The following is a 23,036-nucleotide window of genomic DNA, read 5'->3' as shown; positions in this document are numbered from 1 at the left end:
GAGGGCCCTGGGTAAGCCCCTGCACAGCTGGCCACGCCCCATCCTGCCACCGCTCTGGAGTTTATCCCACAAGTCTCTGTCATGAAATAATGTGTAATCTTTCTTACAAAAGCAAATACTGGGTCTTTCTTTTTGTAAAGCGCACTGATTGAGGTCTGACTATACTTCAAGCACGTTTGATCCAAAATTTACAAAGGTCTAAGCCTTACAAAGAAAAAACAGTCAGCATTTTCTAGAACGATGTAGGAACATGATGAAGATTAATTTCCCCTTGTTTGGTGACGTGTTTGAGTCCTTGTTGGGGTTTTGCATGGTGTTAGTAAGAAGCACTGTGTCAGAGGGGTCTGTGTGCAGTGTGCAGTGAGGTCCCAGCGCCCGGTGGCGGAGCTCGCCCCTGCCTCCCACGCTGCCGCCCCACATCGATGCAGCATCCAGGCACGCCATTGTTTACTCCGCACAAGTCTGCCTCCCACAGTTCACATAGCCTCTTGGCTGGACCCTCCCTGCTGCCCATCAGCTCCTGTGTGGTGCAGGTCTTCCTCAGCCCCTCTGGGTTCAGCCATATGGTCCTGGCTTCTCTTCAACCTTTTCATCCTGCTGCCCTGGCTCTTGCCTCCAACCCCAAGATGGCTGCCCACCACCAGCTTGGAGCCAGGGAGTGACCATGTTTCCACACCACTAGACTGTGAGCTCCTTCAGAGAGACCTTGGCCACCTTAGGGTTGAATCCCCAGCATTATTCATTGCCTGGTGCCTGGCTGGCTATCAACATGTGTTTTGTTTGGTTTGGTTTGGTTTTTTTTTAATAAATAAACACACAGATGGAGAACCCCAGCTCCTGTGTCCCGTGTTCTGTCTGGTGCTCTCCCTCCGTGCTCTGTGCCGTCTGTTGCTCTGGGATATGTTTCTGGGCATGCTGATGCTGACAAGTGGCTGTATTCATAGCACCCATGTTCTCTGATCAAAGCATTAGAGTCCTGGAGCCCCTCCCGGGCACATGGGAGACTCTCAGTTAGCCTGGCTCTACGGTGCTGTGCTTTGCTCTTTAGATACTGGCTGTGAAGTTACAAGCCTCCCCTCCCCAAGTCTTCCTGTGTTATTAAGTGGGCTTCATGTACGTTTGCACTTCACAGATCAGTGACCACCATGGGCACAGGTTCTTAAGGTCATAAAATGTGCTGTTAGGAATAAATCCTTCTCAACCGTACCTGTGAGATTCATTTTCATCCATAGATACATAGAATCACAGAACCGCCCTTGTGCAGGCTCCTGTGAGTTTCAGGGTGCTGGGAATCAAAGTGTCCACGGTGTTCCGCTCCTTATGTGGCAGGAGGGACACCCGTTGGCCACTAGCTTTCTGCAGGATAAGCTCAACTGGTTGGCACCCAGCCTGTGCCATCCTTCTTCCTTACTCTCAAAGTAAACTGTGACAGTGGTCGGGCAGCAGGAACTTAGGACGAGTGTCTAGGACCTTTGGATTCTGGGGACTGATGTCTTTGGTGCATGGTCTGTGGTGGCCCTGGAAGGGCAGCTTCCCCGCCCCCCATCTCCATTTGGGGTGTGTCTAACAGGAAAAGTTCCACTTGAATGTAAGGCACCGTTTTCAGACCGTGAACATGCCATTGGAAATCCTGCACCGGTCCCCATGGTGTCTCTGGGACAGTCATCAGGTACAGATGAGAAAAGCACCTGCAGCCTGAGAGGCGTGCCCAGACCAGGCCATCGGGGGCTTTCTGAGTCTCTTGTCTACCACTGTTTTTAAAGCTTTACTCCCTGAAAGGGGAGTGCACTGTCTTCCTTCCTGAGCCATAGGGACTGAGATGGACACCATCATGAGACAGGGGCTGTGCCAGGAATGTCTAGGTCTGAGTCCTTATTCCAACATGTCAGTTAGAATTACGGAACGACGAGCAGGCGTGGGGATGCCTCCTGCCAAATTCCAAGATGAGCGTCTCTACCGATCTGAGCCCTCAGAACAGCTTTGTCTCCCAACTATGCACAGCAAACTCTGGTGCTCATCCACAGGTGCAGGGCTACTTTAGAGAGAGAGGCAGATTGATTTATCTTAAAAGCACACCCCAAAGTCAGTGTTTCTGTGCAATGAGAAAATAAACTGTGGGATTTTGAAATTCTGTAACTTCATCTAAAGTGACTATTTTCGCTAGTTACGAGTCCCCTGGCCTTCCCAATCAGGACAGGACTGTGCAGGTGAGAGTGAATGCTCCCTGTCCTGATCCCAGGACACCTACCCCACCCCAGCCCTGGGCACCTGTGTGAGGACAGAGACCAGTACATGGCTGTAGGACAGGAAAAGCACTTCAGCGGACAAGTCAAGTAACCCCTGAACAAGTGTAGTCCACAGGACAGATCTGCCCGGTCCTTGAATCGACTCCTTCCATGGACTCTGGGGTGGAGCCATGCTTGACCTGGAGAATAAAACACCCCAAGGGACTTTCTTGAACCCTTCCTAGTTATTAATAAGTGCATCTTTCTTGTCATATGCCAGTTGCCGAGATATATTTCCATCTCAGAGGAATAGAGGATGCTGCTGCTGCCAGGTTCTTGGTTGTATCATTAGATTCTAGAATCACAGAAATTGGGTGCACTTGAGCAGTGGACCTGGGCCCAACATAAAAGCAGAGCCACCCCCCCAACTTATGATGGATTCCTGGCATCATGGCCTCTGTAGCTTAGTCACTGCCTTGGCCATGACTCCACTGAAAATGTCAGGCCTCAACTTGTAACTGCCCTGGTCCGGGTACAGAGACCATGATGGCATGGCAGCACTGTGCACAGCCCATGGCTCTCTGCCTGTGTTCTGACTGCCTGTCATGCAGCTGCTCTCCTATTAGAAGCCTGGGGTGGAGAAGGGGGCTAAGGGCTGCCCTGATCCAAGGGCGTCTTATGGAGAGATCACAATAGGCTGTTAGGATGAAGGGCAGGGCATCCAGCTCCCCTCACTGGTCGTCATTCAGTTTGAGCCTTCCTTGTCTAAAGAGCCTCCCCCAAGACTTCAAGCAACTGGGACAATAACAGGGACAGCCGGATCACAATGTGGTGTGTGACTGTAGCGTGATGTTAATCCTAGGGACCCTGCTTCCTGATTTCCTTCCTCCAAGCCAAATAAAGTCCTCATGGAGAGAGCAGAGGTCAGGTTGGGCAAGGGAGAGCTGTCTCTGGCTCCTGGAGCTGCAGCTGGTAACTACTCTCAACTTCCTAATGACCTCAGTAACCAACTGGCCATTGTAGCCATAGTAGGTGTGTACCTCGATTTTCAATGACACGGGTCAGTAGACATTTGGGAGAATGGCCAAGAACTGCCTAGACCTCTGGATCAAGGAGCCCTGGCCCCTCAAACTCTCAAATCCATCTTCGGTGAGGAGGGATCTGTTTCTCACACCGGTACCAGTATGATGACGATAAAGAGAATTGACTCTTGCGCTCTGCCTGCCTTCCGCATCCATGAGGAATGTTAGGCACTGGAAGAAGCCATCTCTGCACTTTGTGGTCTCCCAGGTCTCCCCAGGCCTCAAATTGAAATGAGACCTGGTGTCCCCCTTGCCTAGGTGCTAACCTGATGGCACTGAGAGGTGCAGGCCCCTTACTCGTGTGACACGTCCATGTGCACACACCTGCTTCTGTGGACTTAGTTTTCACATAGGGGAGGAACCGAAGGGTGGAAGGCTGCCCTGAAGATAACAGGACAAGAGGGAGAGAGCAACCACGGAGCGCACGCGCCACCTGGACTGCTGGGAAAGGAAGCCTGTGACGTTTGTGCCTCCACTGAAGAGCCGCAAGGATAGGAAACCTACAACTACAGGGTTGGAGAGGGAGGCCAGGGAGCCCTGTCCTGTGGCCTCTTACGGAGAGATAACAGGACACAATAGCCCATTAGGATGGAGGCCAGGAAGGTAGCTTTGTTTAGAAATCTAAGGGCCATGTGCCACCCCAAACAAACAAAAGTGTGAGTCAGGGTGAGCCGAACACCCAAGGAGACTGAGCGCCTAGGCGTGCACGGGCAGGAGGACGGGCAGGAGGTAGCTCCGCCTGTGGTCTGCCAGCACAGATGCCTGCCTGATGCGGCCTGTGAAGTGGTTTCAGGTCCCTGCTGCCACACCCAGCCCTGTCCTGTGTAGTGTCGCAGACCCTGAGCCCCAGCTGCTGGAGGGGGAGTTACTGTCACAAGGAGCAGCTTCCGCAGCTATTGCTAGAACGGAATGCTTTTGGTGTGGATGGCCTTTTGTGACCACCACCTCCATCAAGCATAAATGGTCCCTATCACTCCCCACCTGGCATATGCTCAGGGATAGCTTTGGTTTCCAGACCCCACAGGCTCAGCTTCTGTCCTTCAGTTTGGTGCCTTCTGCCGGAACATAAACTCCTGTGAGCATCACCCCCTAACACCCCAACTCATCCCGCCAGCTAAGCTCTCCGGGAGACTAGCTCCCGTGTTCCCGGGAAGCTGGAAGCCACACAGCTGCATAGCCATTTTGCATGCTGAATGGCAGGCGTGTCTTTCCATCTTGCCAGCTCCTCAGGTCCCTGACCTGCAGGATCTGTGGACACAGCGGGAAGATGTGTGAAGCCTTTTGGCCTGAACTTAGAAGAGTCTTTACCCCTGAAATCTTGCCCCTGAGTTATCATTCCTGGGCCGTTCTTGTTGATGGTGAGACTCGGACTTTAATGTCATTCTGCCATGAGGACAATTTGACTTTTGTTTTCTAGTTTTAGAATTTGAACAAAAAACTCTTTTGTCCAGTACTGGAAACATAACTGGTAAAGTAATTCAAGACAAAATGCTTGCGTTTGCTTGAAAATGCGGGCATACAGTAAGGAAACATGGATGGAAGATGTCCTTGCTTGTACTGAACTGTGAAGGCCTTGGGAAGGCATCAAGTCACTCAGTGCCTGATTCTGCCTGTCGCCAGGTTTCTCTGTAGACAAAAAGAGGGATCTATAGTGGTGCCTAACTGCCTGCTCCATGACAATGACAAGATGCTACCAGCTGGTTAAACACTGGTCACCAACCCTATGGGAGGCCTAAAAACCCAATGTCTAAATAGTCCTGTTGGGGGTTGATACTTAAACATGAGTTTTGGGGCATCCAAGTTTTCCCAGCTTCTCTAGATGTAGAGCTTAGGAAGTAAGGTATGGCCTGTGATTGACAGGTTCCCAGAATGTTTGGTGAAGCAGACTGGGTACCCACAGCTCTGCCTTGAAATCTTTAGGCAGATCTTACTGATTTGTAGCTAGTAAAGTACATGCTGTAGGGATGCATTAACCCACTGATCACACTTCGGTCATAACCGTTTCCATCCTGTATCTTGTGTGATGGCTTCTTTCGAGAGTGGTCACTGCCCCCTTGGTACACAGGAGCACTTCACACACTGGAGCCTGAGCCGGGCAAGAAAACAAGCACCATTTACACAATTGTGTGGTTTCTCTCTGTGCACACGTGTCATGTGTTAGGTGCTAGGTCCTCTTCAGAGCGAGGGGGTTGGGGGCCCAGATTCAGATGTCAGTGAAAACTGAATAGCAAGGTTGATCAGTTGTCCATAATTTCTTTGCAAGCTGTCATCTTTCCCCCAAATAAAATGACTGGATTTGTGAGGTGCTGATAGCTTGTGGAGCCTGGAGTCCATACCCCAGAGTGCTGCATTTAAAGTAGGAACCATTCCGTCCGTCTGTCTGCACAAAGGCCTGTATGATGTTTGACTGATCCCAGGCAAAGAAGACCAGGGCCCATCTGCATGACTTTGGTCCACAATAGATACATGCAGGTTCCCTTAAGAACAGATGCACAGTCTGTGTGTCACCAGGCACATTTTGTGATCATCACAAGAGGGGACAAAAGACATACCCACATCACCCGGGGAAAGAGCCACCTTTTGGAGGAGAGCATACTCGACCCTGATCGCTGTTCTGTCAGTCAAACCTAGGGTTCCTGCACCCTGGGCAAGCACTGTTAACCACTGAGCCACACTCCATTCCAGCTGGAGGTTACTGAAGCCAATGTGACACAGTATGGCTGAGTCTTCCCAGACTCCTCTCAGGGAGATATACACTGTGTTAACCCGCAGAAGAACTGGTCTCACCTATCTCTGTCATCCAGGTGATCAGTCTTAAGGTTCAGAGCCTCCATCTTCTCCTGGGTCCTGTTGAGGACCCTCAGGTTGCCTCTTCTCTATTCTCCTAAGTTAGTCATTGGGTGTTTATGAAATATAGACCCAGATCCTGAATGAGATGTGGGTGGTAGGAATCGGCTGTCTACAAGCAAGCTTGGACACAGGGCAGCAGAGGGAGCTAGGGCAGCTGGACAGAACTGGCTATTTCCAGACTCACACGGTAGAGGGCTTCAGAAGGGTCTGTGGCTAGCCAGGAGAGGAGAGCTTTCAGTGTGCCCGTGCAGCCCCAGCCCGAGGAGGGGCTCAGCAGACACATTCCCTAGCCACATACTGTAGCGTGCCTCAGATCTGGGCCACAGAGACCCTGGCTCTTGTCTGCACCTTGTGCTTAGCAGGCAGCCTTTGAAGAGTGCCTCTGAGACATTTTAGAAGCACAGCTGTCCATAAAGAGCCTCCCAGCCTGAGCTGGGAAGAGATGAAGCCCTGTGAGGACTAGAGCACCAACAGAACATGGCACCCGGTGGCTAGGTTCAAGTATCAAGTCTAAGGCCAGGCATGCTCTTTACTTCTCTTTGGCCCACAGACTGTGGCTGCAGGAGATGGGGCCAGAAATGAGCCTCCCCCACCCATGACTAAGCATCTATCTGTCCCCCATGGTGTCACCTTTACATGACTGGAGGAATCCTGGAGGCCAGTGAATCCTAACCTAGGACACAAACTGAGGTGACTCCAGGCCAACCTGACAGCTCTGTTTAGTCTCTGTGAGGGCAGGGCTCCCCACGCCAGCATCTGCATGTGACAGCTCTTCTGTGTCGTGCAAGGGGCTGTGCTGTGCAAGGTTGCTGGACCAGAGTGGATGGCTGTCAGGGGCACACGGCATCAGGTATCCATGATGACACACACCTCTCATAGCCACACAGGCACAGCATTGTGTTGTACTGGGTGTGAGGGACCAGTTACAGCAGGAGCCAGCCTTATTCACGAGGGCATCCCTTGTACCTGACAGCAGGCCCAAAGGATTGTTATCAATCCTTCACATGCTTGCTCTCCATAATAAAGCACGTATTATAAACTTACAGCTTTGGTGATGTAGTGTTTTCAGTGTGCCATCCACAGCATGGCAGTGGGCTACACTGTGCCGAGTCTCCTTACCTGCCCCCTGCCCAGCCTAGCATGGAGACATTGCATCACTCTCCTGCTTCCCTCTGGCACAGGAGGCAGACCAGAGCCTTGGGCCTCTGTGTGGCACCCGTCCTATTTCCTGACTAATGGGAAACAAGAGGCCCCATCCTACAAGGCCCTCACCTCCACATGAGAACTGCAGATGACACAGGCAGTCTTGAGATGTGTGGGGCTTCTGCGGATACCGTGAGGGGTGGTGTATAACCTCAGTTGAGGAGGTAGTTATGCAGACCCTCATAGAAGGTCAACAGAATATGACTCTTAGATCACTTCTTGGCCAGAGGGACAGATCACTCTGTCTCCAAGCAGTCCTCAGCAATTCTGAGTAACCATCCAGTCATCAGTGGCCTCCATCTTTGAGTGGCATATAACCCAGCCACCTCCATCAGGGATGGACATATGTCAAATGTGGGACCGTGACAGTGTCCTCAGGACAGGAGCCAGAGACTTGCCACCCAGGGTCAGCAGATGCAGGAGAAAACACTGTTCCTTCTTCCCCTTTGTGCAGACCTGTGTGACATCAGGCTGGGGTCTGGCTCTGAGGGTGACAGACCTGGATGTAAGATAGTGTTATTGGAATGGCAATTGCCAAGTCTTTGTCTCCATCTGTCCAACCAAACAGGCTACATTCCCCCAGGGCGGTGGCATGGTAATTCTTGAATGGCACTGAAGTCCCAGTCTAAGATTGTTAGGAAGGAGCAGAGGGCAGAGTAGAAAAGCAGGGAGGTGCTGGTCCACGGTAGGGACTGCATAGTCTCCTTCCCAAATCCCAATCCTGGTTCACTCTGCTCCTCCAGAGATAGAAACTTGGGTGTCAGGCTCATGTTCCTTGTGGGCACGCTAAGTCTCCTGCATTCAGCTTGCCCAGGTGACCATTTGAATTCCAGGAAGACTCTGAGGTGGTCAGCAAGATGTCAGGGCAGTTCGGGTCTGAGGTATTTTAAACTGGTCCTAACACCAGAATCTGCAGGGCTCCCCAGAGCATCCACCACACCCCACTCTTTGACTGGCTTCTGGATTGCTGGCCCAGGTCCATCCCACGCTCACTGTCCCTGCCCCTATGCGGAGGTAAATTACATTCTCTGGCATTTACTGGGCAGCTGTGTTTGGGACTGTCTTTCATGTCATGCTGGGAAGTTGGGGCTGGGTTTTTACAGATCTTATAGGCTGCTTTATGGGAGAGTTGCATTGGCCTTGGGACCTGGCTGGGGACCCAGTGCCATGAACACAGAGCAGCTTAGTCTGGAAGTAATTCAACCTTCCAGTCATGTACTTTTTAAAAATACGAGCCCTGAAAACGACCAGTCTCTCTTAGAATTGAACCTTCATGTTCCGATACTGGCTTTGAATTGAACCACTTGTACCCAGGATCCTTCTTGCTGGTCCAGTTGTGTTCCCGGAGATGCGGGTACCCGTTTTGGGCCAGGCCTGTGCTCATAGAAACTGGCTGGTTGCGGTTCTGCCCCTAGGTGCCTCTCAGGGCCTATCTTCTACCCGTTTCTTGCCAATTCTGGATTTACAGCATGGTCGAGCCAGCTGCACTGATTCTGGGTGGGGGTCGTTCCTGCAGCATGACTTACCCCCACAGAGTTGTCTAGACAGGCTCGTGCCTGGAGCTGAGTTAGTACCTGAATAACACGTTTCACTGCAAGTTGGAGAACCCAGATGGCCAGGGGCTTCCTGCTCCTGGCGGCAGCTCCTGGGATGCAGTCCTCAGGAAGGGTGGGCCCACAGCCGAGTTCATGTATTCGACTTTCTAATGTCAGAGGGATGGGTTTCCCTTCCTTCCTTTTTTAGTTAAATGCCAGGATGTCTGTCTTCTTCTTTTTTTGTTGTTGTTCTTAGCAGAGCCTCTCATCTTACAAAGCAGTCAGGGGACCGACTGAGAAAGGAGTCTGTTACCTGCCTGAACCTATGATTCCCATGGTCTAGGCAAGAGGACAGATAGGGGAGGGTAGGTGGCAGCTGAATTATGTCTTTACCCCAGGCTTTGCTAGGAAGTGCCGTGCGTGAGGACTACTTGCCTTAGAGCCCCAGTAGGTCACCACAGCTCCAGAGACAACTAATGACCACTGTTGGGGCTAAGGACTTAGTTCCTAAAGTTGGGGAAGATAATGGGAAGGACTTGGGGAGGATAATGGGAAGGACTCAGGGAAGATAAGGGGAAGGACTTGGGGAGGAGCTCTTCCTGGCCCCACACTGGTCAAGCCACCAAGTGTCTACCTACAAGCAATCTGGACCCTGAGACACCTCTATCTCAACATGTGGCTGGTCTTCTTATGTGACTAGGTTGCCTCCCCTATCCAAGGGTGCCTGCCTCCTTGCCTCCTTGCCACCCAGGGGTGGCTTGGAGGTCAGCCCTGGATACCAGGCATGTGAACCTTTATAGATCTTGTTGGGAGGTTACCCATAAAGCCCTCTGTCAGACCCGTGTCCCACCTCTGTCACGTCTGACCCACAGGAAATCTGGCAGCACGTGGACCACCTCCCATTCTCTCATGTGACCGACTGACCTCTGGCATCATTATGTGTGTAGCATCTCTGGCATGGATCCAGAACAAGCAAGCTGGTTTCCAGCGTCACAGTGGTCACACGACAAGGTGTCATGAGCAGGTGACCCACCGTCTCTTGGAAGGCTGTTGGGACTCCGCATGAAGATCAGCTCTCTGTTAGCTGTTGGCTCACCTGCTCATGTCACTCTGTGAATGAGCCACTGTGGGATCATCCTGGGGTCACATCGAGGGACACCTGGCCTTGCATGCAGAGTACTGACCTGGAGGACCCAGTGCTCCTTCAGCCAAGGGTGGCTTCTGGGCTGAATACAAGAAGCTCAAGCTGAGAGTCTAAGTAGCATGAACCCCTGTTGTCCTCTCAGATGGAATGTCTAGCCTGCCTCACCCGCTCAAGCCAGGAAAAGTCTAAGAGACTGGAATGAATGAAAACGGGATGAGGGAGCCTCAGCAGCCAATGGCTCTATTGCCTTCCAGGGACCTAGAGGCTGAGCCAGTGGTGCTGCATGCCCTGCAGACCTACCACTGAGAGGTGACGAGAAGGCACCTAGACCAACAGGCACAACTTACCTCAGCCCAAGTCTAGGGCAGAACCTCCAGACCTACACTGGAGCACTGGAGGCTGGGCTGCGCGGGGAGACAGCCCTTCCCAGGAAGCTCCCAGGGGAGCCAGGCTTCAGAAGAGTTCCACATTCGTGGCTCGCAACAGCTGGTGGCTCAGAGGCCTGGCTCTAATGGAGAACAGATGTACATTCCTGCTGGCTCAGACCATGGCTAAAGCTTTTTCCTCAAAATGTAGATATGCTTTTATTTACTCACGGAGAAGCCGGGCCTCCCTTTGTGGCATGTGTGTTTGTATGTGGAGTGTGTGCGCCCCTTGAAGAGGCCACAGTGGTTGGGCAGTCCCTCACGTGGCTGACCTGCTGCCAAAACCAACTATGAGTAGCGTGTCAAGAGGTGTGACATAATAGAGAGTTCCATCGCTGTTCATCATGCACGAGGCTTATGCAGCACAGTGCCTCTGAGGGTCACATGCACATGGCTTATGTATTGCTGCTGGGGTCACCAGAAAAGTACCTCAGCCACCCCCATGGGTGTCTGTTGAGAGAGGTGGACTAGCAAGAGAGCAGCATCTGGGAAGCAGCCGGGAGAGTAGGGCCCCAGGGTCTACTGGGCACCTCTTTCTCTGCCTATGATATTCTCTTCCTAACTTGCCTGTAGCAACTGAGGCCCCGAGCAGAAGCCTGGAGTCTGCTCTGGCCATAGTCTGGGGCTAGTTCCAGGCCACAGAGGCTATACTATCTCTGTGGCCCTTTCCTAAACTGGGGCCTTCTTACTAAATGTAGAGAGGGAGAAGTAGGAGACCCTGATTGGAACTGCGGGGTCTCCTGGGTCTGTAGGAGTCTCCCGGGGCTGCCTGGTCTCCTGGGGCTGGCAGGTATCCTGGGGCTGCGGAGGTCTCCAGGGGCTGTGAGGTCTCCTGGGGCTGCCTGGTCTCCTGGGGCTGCGGGAGTCTCCTGGGGCTGCCTGGTCTCCTGCAGCTGCCTGGTCTCCTGGGGCTGCAGGGGTCTCCAGGGGCTGTGAGGTCTCCTGGGGCTGTGGGGTCTCCTGGGGCTGTGGGGTCTCCTGGGGCTGCCTGGTCTTCTGCAGCTGCCTGGTCTCCTGGGGCTGGCTGGCTGCAGAGTCCTCACCTGGGTGTGGGAAGCAGGAGCGATGCATGGAGACTTGGTGCACTTGTCCACAGGGACATGTCCTCTTTCGGTGTCTCCTGGCTCCTCGACTCTCTCAGATGGCCGTCCACCTCTGGGTTCTCACTGCAGCCAGCTCAGCGCATGCCCAGTTTCCACACTAGCAGAACTTACTAGAGTCGTCAGTAGCAGCATCACAGCAATACCTCCAAGCTGAAGTTTTCACTTTGATTGCTACAAATCCACAGGCCCTCAGGCCCAAAGCTCCTACTGCCATTTGCAAATAGATTTTTATAGCACGCTAGTGCTGGGGGATATTCCAAGGAAAATAGTCCTCTTCGTATTAGAACCAGCTGTGACTTTCTCAGCCAGTGACTCACCCTGTTTTTAATTGGGTGGGAGAACCGGCAGAGACAGAGGGGCTCAGTCAGGACGCTGTTTGTTTTGCACGGGGTATCCTAGCCACAGCCTAGCCTACCCATCCACAACTTCTGTTTATTTAACTTGTTCTTTCCTCCTCACAGTTCCAATTATAAAGACAGAACCCACGGACGACTTTGAGCCAGCTCTGACTTGTGGACCAATCAGCCAGGGACTTAGTCCTCTGCCGAGGCCTTACTATAGCCAACAGCTCACCATGCCTCCCAACCCTGGCTCCTGCCTCGGGCCTGGCTTTGCCCCCTGCTCACAGAGGAGCACCCTGATGACCACGCCTCCCAATGCAAGCCCGAAGCTCCACGACCTCTCCTCTACTGCCTACACCAAGGGCCTCACCAGCCCAGGCCACAGTGGTCACCTTGGACTTCAGCCACCAGCTTCGGAGGTCCCCACCATGCAGGAAGTGCCGAGATCCATGGCCATGCAGCCCAACTCGCCTGAGCAGCCCCCGCCCGCCCGGCTGCAGCCGCAGGTGAGTCCACATCTGAACAGTAGCTGTTCCCTTGGTTGCCAACAAGCGCTCTGTCCCAACAGCCCCTCTTCTCCACTTTTGTCCGCTGCCCACGAGCCAACCTGCTTACAGCCCTCAGCCCTCCCTCCTGACGTGGGCCACCAGCAGCAACAACTGCAGAAGCTTCAAAGAAATGAGTCTCCAGCCGCCGCGCCGCCAGAGGTGCGTGAGGACAGTGATCATAATTTGGCCCCTATTCCTGTAGTGATCAAGCAAGAGCCTGAGGAATTGGACCAGTTATACCTGGACGATGGTAAGTGCCTGCAGGCGAGCAGGTGTGCACACAGCCATTGAGTTTGGGAAGGAAGGGGTGACACGGGGGGAAGACAGTCCCCATGCTGTGCCACCTAGAGTGGTCTCCAGCCGTCAAGCTGCATGTCTAGTCCTGCTCTAGTGATCTTGGCGACCCCTGCCTGAGTAATGTTGGTTCAAACTGGAGATCCTCAGATTTGGCGTGAAAAGTGAAGCAAATAACTGCCCAGGTCAGTCTCAGAAAGTCACAACAGAAGAGGTCTGTGACAGAGTGTGGCCTTTGTATTCTAGCACCTAGAAGCTAAGAGTGTCTAAGTCAACACCCGGTTCAAGGCAGCGGTACTATAGGCAGCCATGTAAAAATGGTCATATGTGACGGCAGTGCCAGGATCCCAGAGGATGGGCGCAATGCCAGGTGGCTGTCTCCACTATGGCTTTGTCAGGATGTGGCCTCTCCATCCGGGACAGTACAGCTCACTCTGGGCAGAGGGACATACCCAAATGTAGTGTGTCCGGCCGTGCCCAGGCTGGCTGTGGTGGGCACAGAATCTCTGAGCACTAACATGACAAGGTGTGTCTGTTGTTCTGCACGTGTGTGTATTGCTCTCTCTCTGGACACCTTGCTCTTCCTGTGGAGTGAGGAGAGTCTTCCTGATCACATGACTGCCACAGTGGCCAGACGCGTGACTAGTGCACCGCCCACTGAGAGTGGGTTCGGTGGGGTTTTCCAGCTTGCTCAGATAGTTTGTGGGAGTTGGGGCTCCCTTTGAGGCCAGGTCTCCCCAGAGGTAGGCTGTCTCCCAGACCAGGTGCGGAGCAGCACACGCACTGGAGCAGGTCCAGTTCCTTGCAGCACCTGGATGCGGACGAGGCCCAGGCCCATGCCAGGGCCTGCTCAGCTCCCCCTCTCTGAGGCGGCTGAGGCCTTGCAGCCGCTCGGCCCCTCTTCCCTGGGCTTCTGCCTGCAAGCCTGGTGGCCCTTTTGTTTCACAGGGACCTTCGAGAAGAACATTTGAAGAAGGTGCTATGACCCAGGTTCTGCACCTTCTCCTTGATACCTCCCCTGTGGGGTGAGCTGGCTTAGGGATAAGAGAATATTCCATGCTCCCTGTGGACAGACCAGTGCTGGCTCCCAGGCACTTGGTTGACAAGGTCTTACGTTTCAGGGTTATAAAACAACTTCTTACTGAACATTTCCCTTCAAATTTGTAACTTAAAGCTTTGGGGGGCATGGTTCATGCAAAATTTTGTACTCAAAAATATATCCAATTCTTGAACTTAGAGCCCACTGTCTTGCTCCATGGTACATTTGGTAGCCATGTTCATCTGCCCCCCAATAAGCCCTCATAGATGTATGGGAGGTTCCTGGATTCCCTGGGTCTCTTCTCTTTTGACCTCCACACAGCTCTACTTACACATAACTCAGGACTAGGATCACAGTGAGGGTGCCCAGTGCTGCTTCCTTAGCATGAAGAGTCTACTTGTGTTTCTGGTACCTGTCCAGATGGACACTGGGGCCAGGGTGGGTACTGGCATCTGTGTTTAGAGTCCCACCTTCTACTTTGCCTCAGGGAGTGCTGGTGTGGGCCTGTGAGATCATTGTCATCTGGTCAGAGGCAGTGTGACCGGCCAGCCCAGGACTCCCACATCTGGGCAGTGCCCTCTGGCCCAGAGACAGGAAGTCAGCCTTAGCCAGGCTTCCCTCTGACCTAGAGGCCACCGTGGCCTACGTCAGACAGGGCTTTGTTGTGGGCATGCAATGAGAGCAGGTGAGCCTTCAGGGAGGAGGGGACACTGTGTCCAGGAAGCAACACAGCAGAACTTGGGACTAGGGCTACCCACACGTGGCACGAGATGTATTTTGTTGGATTTCACTGTGTTCCCGAGAAAACATTTCAGAGTCTCCCATATTGGGGTGCAAAGAAGGGGTGCTGTTTTAGAAAACAGGAACTCTCTAAAGGAAATGAAGGCTGAGGAGAGGAGCCAAGAAGAGGGTATGGGTACCTGTCCCAGATGCTGCATCTTTCCCAGTGGGTGTTAGTTTAAATTCCCTGGAGAAGGAACAAAGAGAGGACAGAAACCACCATAGAATCGAGTTCAGAAAGTTAAAGTGCATTTCTCCAAACCCCCTTACTTAAAGGCAACCAGTCACCAATTTGCCCAACAGGGAGAGGTTCTTTGGGGAAGAAACCCTTTATTTGAAAGTCAGAAGGCTTGCAGCAGGGGTGGAGCTAGAAATCATCTCCCAGTGTTAGGTTGAGCCCCTGGGACTTGTGAGAAGGTCAGGGTAGAACAGGCTTCAGGCTCCTGCTTTCTTCTGGAATCTCCCTCTTCAGCTATCAGGAAGCACTCAGCCCTCCTCAGAGCCCTGGTTGGTCTCCGAGTACAGGGACACAGGGACAAACTGGTGGCCTGGAGGTCCCCAAGCTGCAAAGCTAGGAGGGTTGACTGGTTATCAGCCAGCCCTTCAGCACTTAGGGGCCTCTTGTAATTACGCCTGTGGGCTTCAGGGGTTGGTTCATGGGACATGCTGTGCTCCCCCTGCCTGAGGGAGAGGAGGTAAGGGAGAGTGGGTCTTGTTTGCGTACTGGCTCTCACATGATTTTTTTTTGTCATTTTGATTTTGTTTTCTGAGAACTGAGAGAGAAAAGGCAGTACTAAAACACAATCTCCAGTCTTTGAGAGCCCCTAGCACTCCATACACACAAACTCTCAAACCTGGCATCATGAGCACATGCATGAGGTAGTTAGTGCCTGTACGAACAGTATGTGATGTGTCCCACATTGGGTCTGCAGAGCCACACATCAGAATTTTCAGGGAAGCACACTTCCCAGATGTCTCCTTATCTCAAAGAGTAATTTAAATTATAGACAGAAAAGCAATCCCACCTTTCACAGCAGTCTTTCTTATTTCTACTCTGAAGCCTTGCTGAAATGTGTTTGACCCGTTCATAAACCTCAGTGGTAATTCCTTTGTCCCGACAATCTGCATAAGACTTGGGCTTTTAATTTAAACTTTTCATGGTTAGATTTTGGAGGTGTTGGCACTGCGGCTCTCACGTGATTTTAAATACAGACCTTTAAAAGGTCCCACCAAACCTGCACATTTAACTGCTTCTGTAATGTTTGCTTAAACTGCCTGTCGTGGGACTGGACTGTGTGTCAATGTTCCTGTTGCAATGAGCCCCCTCCGTCGCATGTGTGAGCCTCTCCCTTGCACACAAAGCTCCCACTTCAAGTTCATCTGGAAACTCCTAAAATGCCATGTGGCATATAGGGTTCGCTCCCACATCTGTGCAGATGGGACCCTGCCACAGAACTGCTTTGGTGTCACGCAGTCAGCCGGCTTCCAGTCCTGTGGCTGAAGCAGCCTAGAGGCCTTAGCCTCTCAGTCTGTTGCTGTGCTCCCCCCCACCACCACTACCACACACACACACTTATGGTGACCGCCCTACAGCCTCTACCACAATCAAGCCTTTCAGTCCCGTCAGTGGCTGCTGGGTGTCCAGAAGTCTAGATGTCATTAAAACAACAAGCAGGTAGACCAGACGGCCCAGCCGTGTCTGTCGGCTGGCTGCGTTTCTTTGCCCTCCCCTTCTTTCCTGAGCTTAAGCTGCTCTGGAAGAGAACAAAAAGCTTTCCTCATGGAAAGTTTGACGAAGCTGGCAGCGTGCCCAGGCCCAAGCTTTCCCTGTTGCTAGCAATGATGGCAAGAGCCTGTATACAGCGATCACACACACCAAGTCATGAAAACTGCGGACACAGGCCACTCCATGACAGATAGGAGAAAGAATTCAGCCATGCATACGTCCCATCGAGTCAGTACTGCATGCCCTGGGGTGCCTGCCTGTGAGTTGGGAGGCACAGAAATTACACCATGTGCCACCAGAGTCAGAGACTGCTGTAGGCAGTGTAGACCAGCAGGCTGCATAAGCAGCTCATTGGAGTCCCCAAGGGAGGGATCTCCCAACATTCGTGAGTTCACCAGGCCCAGGCCCGTAGCTGTTGCATGGTGGAGTTTCCAACTGTTCACTGCAGGGTGGACAAACCACAGAAGACAGTTTTCCAAGCCTTTGTGCACCCCACAGGGCATCAGACAAGCAGACATTGGCTCAAATATTTCAGTTCCTATCTAGATGCACTCCTGACGAGAGCACTGAGGGTCAGGCAATCACTACCAGGAAACTTGCTGGGAAAGACCAGGGGTTGGTGTGAGCTCTGAGGTAGACAGAGGCAGGGCTCGGGCACAGGCCTTCTGCCATCTGGGAGCTCTCTGTCCTTTCCATGCAGGCACACACAGCAGGTGGTGACGACTCTAGGCTGTCTGCTGAGTCAGACTTTCTAAATGGGGTGTGTTTGGCCACCGTGGACCCTGTCCTGGTGCTGCTGCAGGCTGGCAGCCTCTAACCTGCAGTGTCGTGATGTGGGTCTCTGTGTTTTCCATAAGGCAGAAGGGCTGGAGGAGGGGTGTTCCACTGCACGGGTGCTAATTGAGGGACTGGAGCAGAGGGTCTTCTGGACCAATTAGCTTAGATGGTATGTGCTTATATAGAGTACTTGGGGTTACCCTGTATTTTAACTGTGGTGTCATCCTACAGTCCCATATATTCTTCTTACTGGGAGGGGAATTCGAATGTATTGCTGTCAGCCATTATTAAAGTCTACCAAGCTTGTTTTCTTCCTAAATGAAGGGTTTGTGGTGTTGTTAAGACGATAGGGTAGAACCGAAAAAGCTAAAGGTGAGAGCTACAAAGGCTCCATGGGCCTAGAGATTATGCTCGGTGGTACCGAAGAGCTTGCAGAAATTCAGGGCCAGGAGGATTGGCCGACACATCTTTGAGGTGGCTGTGTGGGCGTCTTTGCGGCACTTCTCTTTCTCATAGGCAAACTCTGAGCAGCAGCAATGCGTTCGTGCGTGTTCTCTGATTGTGATGGCAGTGGTTCTTGTGTGCAAACACCGCTCTCCTCCTCTAGACGGGCTAAACTCCTTCCAGAGCAATCCCAAGGGCCTTTCTCCATGTCTATCAGTTTATATAGCACCGCTCTGCAATCCACACAGTGTTTTGGGTTTTTTTCGTGTGTTCTGTTGATTCTGCAGATCTGTGAGACAGGGAACAATGGCCTACTATGCTGGCTCCAGAGCACAAAACCATCTAGCGTGGGTGGGATTTAGAAGTACATCCATCACATTCCGCTAGTCCAGTGGCCAGCAGCCATCAGGAGTGTGATGCCCTCTGCAATCTCTGCCATAACTGTTCCTGAAAGCTGCCAGCACCCCTCACTCAGCAGCCCTGCTCCTGGAGCCGCAGCACTTGTTTGAAGAATCTTGTAGAGTGGGTTCTTGCTTCTGGGATCCAGGGAGTCGAGGGGACCCCCACAGGGTATCCCAGGGAGCTGAACATTTATTTACCAGGTAGAGAAGAACGTCAGTGGCTGGAATTGTAGTGACTGCCCTCCCTCTGATGCTAAGACATCACTCTCAGCCCAGTTTGACCTGTGATTCTAACGCACGAGAAGCCCAGCGGTAGCAATACACAAGTACTATTGAGTAGCTGGTGTAACTTCTCACGCCTGCCACCCCGTGTGTGGGAGAAGATGCTATTTTTCTATGTCCAATATCCCCAAGAAACTGCAATGCTTGCAAGTCTACCAACTCTCCACATTTGCAATCTAGAAATTAAAAGAGGAAGGTGACAAGTTGAAAGGCATGTACTCAAGAAACCTGTTTTATCTTGGGGTCACCCACCCCCATCCTTTTCCCATACAGCAAAGCCAGGAGGAACTGACAATTTGCCACGGTGAGAGAGGCTGGAAACCCCCCCCCCAAACAGTGTGCTATCTGAGCTCAGGTTGGTCCCTAAGCTACTGGGCAAGTCCCAATCTCAGGAATGTTGGGAAATAACTCATGGTGATGCTGGTGCTACTCAACACTGTGATGTCAGTGGGCAAGCAAGAATCTAGCCAAAGCAGGCAGCCCAGGGTCAGAGGAAACCCTGGGACCCTCCTCAGGAGCCTGGATAGCTGCAATGTACAGATGGATGTGTAGGCTTAGGAAAAGAGGCCAGGTCCTCCCCTCTGCTGCCTCAAGACCACACAAGCAGAAGAGATGTCATGTTGGCCTGCATCCTGCAGTTTAAGGTGTGGCTGAGCGTGGAGCGTTTGCTAACAAAAGCTGGAAGATGGAATGGCTCAGGACTCAGAAAAACCCCTTGATTGACTGGCCATCCAAGACCAGCAGCTCTTCATACCTAAGTCTGAGCCTCAGGAAAGAGGCCTACTAAGCAAATAAGAATTTCTAGAAAGGGAACTGAAAACTTAGAATCAACACCCTGCAGGGAATACAGAATCTAAAGAATTAGTCTGGGACAGTCAGTAACCAAACAAACAAGAGGCAAATGCCCCGCAGCAACAATTCCCCAAGAATGAAGTCCTCAACCTAGAGTTGCTACTATTATTGCCTATAGTGCCCAATCCTAAGGGAAAAAATAGGAGATATGCAAATTAACAGAAAAATATGCCCCATATACAAAACTACACCAATGAAAAATGTCCCTTCAAGGTCTCAAGTACCTATTTAAACATGTTCAAAGGACTAAAGGAAACAATACTTAAAGAATTACATGAAGTTTGATAACCACATCTCACCAAACAGAGAATATCAACAATGACACAGACTAAACTTTAAAATGACCCAAGTAGAAATTCTTGGGTTCTTGGGTTTGAAAAGGCCAACACTTGAAAATTTCCTCCAAGTACTGAACAAATAGATTTCAGGTGAAAGAAAAAAATCAATAAATGCAGGGAAAGATCAAACCATTGTCTAGTCTGAGGAACTGAAAGAAAAGAGAGTGAATAAGACTGAGCAGAGCTCGTGACTTATCAAGCAAAGTGCCTGCTACCAAACATGATGACCCAGTCTCCATCCCTGGGACCCACATGGTGGAAGGATAGAACCAACGATTGCGTGCAAGTTGTCCTCTGACTTCCACGCACACACACCATGGCACGTGCACATCCCCCAACCTCTGCATGCACAAATAAATAAAAAATTATTTTTAAAAAGTAAGCAGAGCCTTAGAGACTTGGGGGTAGCACAAGTATGCAGACAAACGCATATTGGGAGGGACTTACACACTGCAGTGGTAACATGGGAAAGCATTTGAGGAGATAGTGGATGGAAACATCATAAACTTGGTGCAAACTATTCTAGACATCTGTAGATTTTTATGAACTCCAAGTAAAAATCAATTAAAAGAGAGTCCCACTTAGATACATCATGACCAAATTGGCCAAAGTCAAAGGAAACAATCCTGAAAACTACAGGACAAAGTGGACCTGTAGGAGATGGACCCTGAGCGTGATAAATTCTAAGATACGAGGGCACTGTACACTCAAACCCCTGAGAGAAACTGCAACCCAGGAAGCCTTCTGAATAAACTAGCCTTCCAAAATGAAGGAGAAATAATTTTTTTCCAAATAAACAAAGATACACAGAATGTGTTGCTGGTAACTCTGACCTGCAGAAATACTAAAAGCCGCCATACAGACTGAGAGCAGATTCATGCAAAAAAGAAAAAGTTCTTGTATGTCAGGCAGGATTCTTTAGAGGAACAGAATGAATAGGAGGATGTGTGTGTGTGTGTGTGTGTGTGTCTGTGTGTGTGTGTCTGTGTGTGTGTGCGCGCGCACATGTGTGTATGTGTGTTTGTGTTTATTAAGTCAGCTTCAATATAGTAACAACAGCAGACTCACACCTGAAAGCTAAGAACATGGTAGTTACCTGGTCCTTGAGGATGGATGACTTAGTATCATAGTAGTCCCACAGTGTCTGTCTCTCACTGGGGGAGCAGGGGCCAACAACTACTAGTTGTTCAGTCTACAAGACTGGTTGCTTCAGCAGTCCAAAATCCGGCTGTAGAAGCCTGGAAGGTTTCTGGGAGTCACTGGTTCCTAGACACCAAGAGACCTTGTAAAGCTGACATCAGCAACAGCCGGGCAAGATAACGCAAAGGAGGCAAGACGGGAGGTCAAGTGAGCAAAAGGAGAAATTGTCTTCCTTCTGCCAGACCCTTTCTATCTGGGCTGCTAGCAGAAGGTACCCTCAATAGAGGCGGGGCTTCCCACATCAATCAAAGGAATCAGTACACTCTTCAGGAGGACACCCTACTCATCTGATTCTAATTTGTGTCAAGTTGACATTAGAACTGGCCGTAATACCTGGAAAAAGTTATATAAAACAAGTGATGTTAACATAGTTTAATTTCTTTCTTCTGTCTTAAAACTGTATAAAACAGTGATTATAAACCTGTTTGTGGACTTAACAATCTTTAAAATACATCATTTATATGACAGTAATACACAGAGGAATGGGTAGGGAAGAGTAGTACCATATTAAAGTGTTTATACATGACTAAGAACTAAATTAGAGTAGCCTGAATAATTTTAAACAAAACCTAGAGTCCCACTTACAATGTTGTCAAGAGGATTAAGATACTTATGAATAAGTTGACTAAAACAGTGAGTGACACATAGTCACTCACTACTGAGGGAAATTTCAGCTCTGAATAGACAGAGGCTACACGTCCATCAAGAGATGGCAAGTGACAATGTGACAGCCTTCTCCAAGCTGATATATAGAGTCTACACAACCCCTACCAGACCATATAGCAGGATTGCCCCTAGCAACTGACAAAGTCTGAAAATACAGAGAAAATTTTCAAGCGTCAGAACAGCCCAGACACTTGAATAAATAAATTGAATAACCAGAGAATAAAGTTATAGACCTCACACTTGTAGTTTCCAAAACTTGCTACAAAGTACAGAGGTTGGGAAGATGGCTCAGTGAATAGCAGTGCTCGTTGTGCAAGCATCAAGACCTGAGTTCAAATCCCTCATACCAACATAAAGGGTCAGACGAGGTCACACATGTGTCTGTAACCCTGGTGTGAGGAGTAAAGTGTGGAACTTGTTGGCCATCAGCCTACCTCCAGGTTCAGTCAGAGAATAAGTCAGAGTGACCAGTAGGATACCTCCCCTAGCCTCCATACATGTGCACGGACACACACACACACACACACACACACACACACACACACACACACACACACATCAAGAATGACCAGTAGGATACCTCCTCTAGCCTCCATACATGTGCACAGACACACACACACAACCACACACCCACATCAAACATACACTGTCACACAAAAATACTCCCACACACACACACACACACACACACACACAAATTATTATAGTTTTCTAAGACAGTGTGGCTCTGCATAAGACATATACACCAGTGGAATGGGATCCAAAAATGTATCTTTAGATTTATGGTAAACTGGTTTTTGACAAGGATATGAAACCATTTGATGGAAATAAAGGCTAACCTTTTAAAACAAATGCCACTGCATCAGTTGCATATCTAAACACAAACAAACAATCAAACAAACGAAACAAAACACATCAACACACACACCTCAGTTGATTGTAGACTTAAAACTGTCTAGGAATATGAGAAAAAGACTGTCATTGGATTAGGCAGAGGTTTCTTAACATGTCATTAAAAAACACAGACCATAAAATAAAAACCTGACAAATTGAACTTCATCGAAATTCAACATTATTGTGTTTCAAAAGATGCTACCGAGAAAGAGAGAAGATGAGCAGTGGCTGCCCAGTACCACACAGCTATCTGACCAGACACTGTCAGGACCCTACAGAAAATGCTTACAGCGCAGCCCAAACTGCCAGAGACTGGAAAGCCAATCTCCAGAGACATGTAGTTATGTGTGGTAAGATGATATCTTTGTCAGTATTGGGCCACATATGAAAAAAAAAGGTCCGCAAGGTTATGTCACTTGAGGACATGTCACCAAGGCCCCTGTAGTTTGTCTGCATAGGTGCATTCTGTGATGTCCTCACAATGATGACACTACCTAAGGACACGTCTTCCAGATTATCTCCCCATGCCATTGAGGGACACATCATTACATTAGGGAATGCAAGCTGAAAAATCACAGCAAGATTTCATTAGTGTGGCTGAAACAGCAAAGTTTGTAGAAGTCGTTGGGGAAGTGGAGTCCTGACTGATTACTGGCAGGAGTAAGGCAGAGACTTTGACAATTTCTCAAAAGCTAAAGTAAGTTTACCATATGACCCATCTGTTTTCTCTTAAGTGGCACAAGCATTCCTTGGAATTCTTCAGAATAGGCAAACCCTTGAAACACTTGCAACATCCAGCAGTTGGCGAATCATCAGAAGTGTGGTCCTCCCATAGATTCAAGAAACAGACACTGGGTCATGTTGGGCTCAGATGGACTTGAAAGCCT

The 23,036-nt window shown here is 50.4% G+C and overlaps 1 protein-coding gene across 3 annotated transcripts in view; it reads left to right on the top strand.

Annotated features, from left to right (window-relative positions):
• Nfatc1 (nuclear factor of activated T cells 1) overlaps nt 1-23,036 on the top strand; it is a 108,887-nt gene that overhangs the window by 65,307 nt on the left and 20,544 nt on the right. For 2 of the 3 annotated variants that reach the window (XM_040757783.1, XM_040757784.1), the window contains exon 9: nt 12,029-12,706. In XM_040757783.1, the coding sequence (XP_040613717.1) occupies nt 12,029-12,706 (678 nt within the window). The remainder of the gene's footprint in view (nt 1-12,028; nt 12,707-23,036) is intronic. The other variant, XM_040757785.1, reaches the window with a different exon arrangement.

Source organism: Mesocricetus auratus, unplaced genomic scaffold (genome assembly GCF_017639785.1).
Source record: "Mesocricetus auratus isolate SY011 unplaced genomic scaffold, BCM_Maur_2.0 Super-Scaffold_100015, whole genome shotgun sequence".
In the NCBI taxonomy this organism is placed as follows: domain Eukaryota; kingdom Metazoa; phylum Chordata; class Mammalia; order Rodentia; family Cricetidae; genus Mesocricetus; species Mesocricetus auratus.
This window is presented reverse-complemented; position numbering and strand designations above follow the sequence as displayed.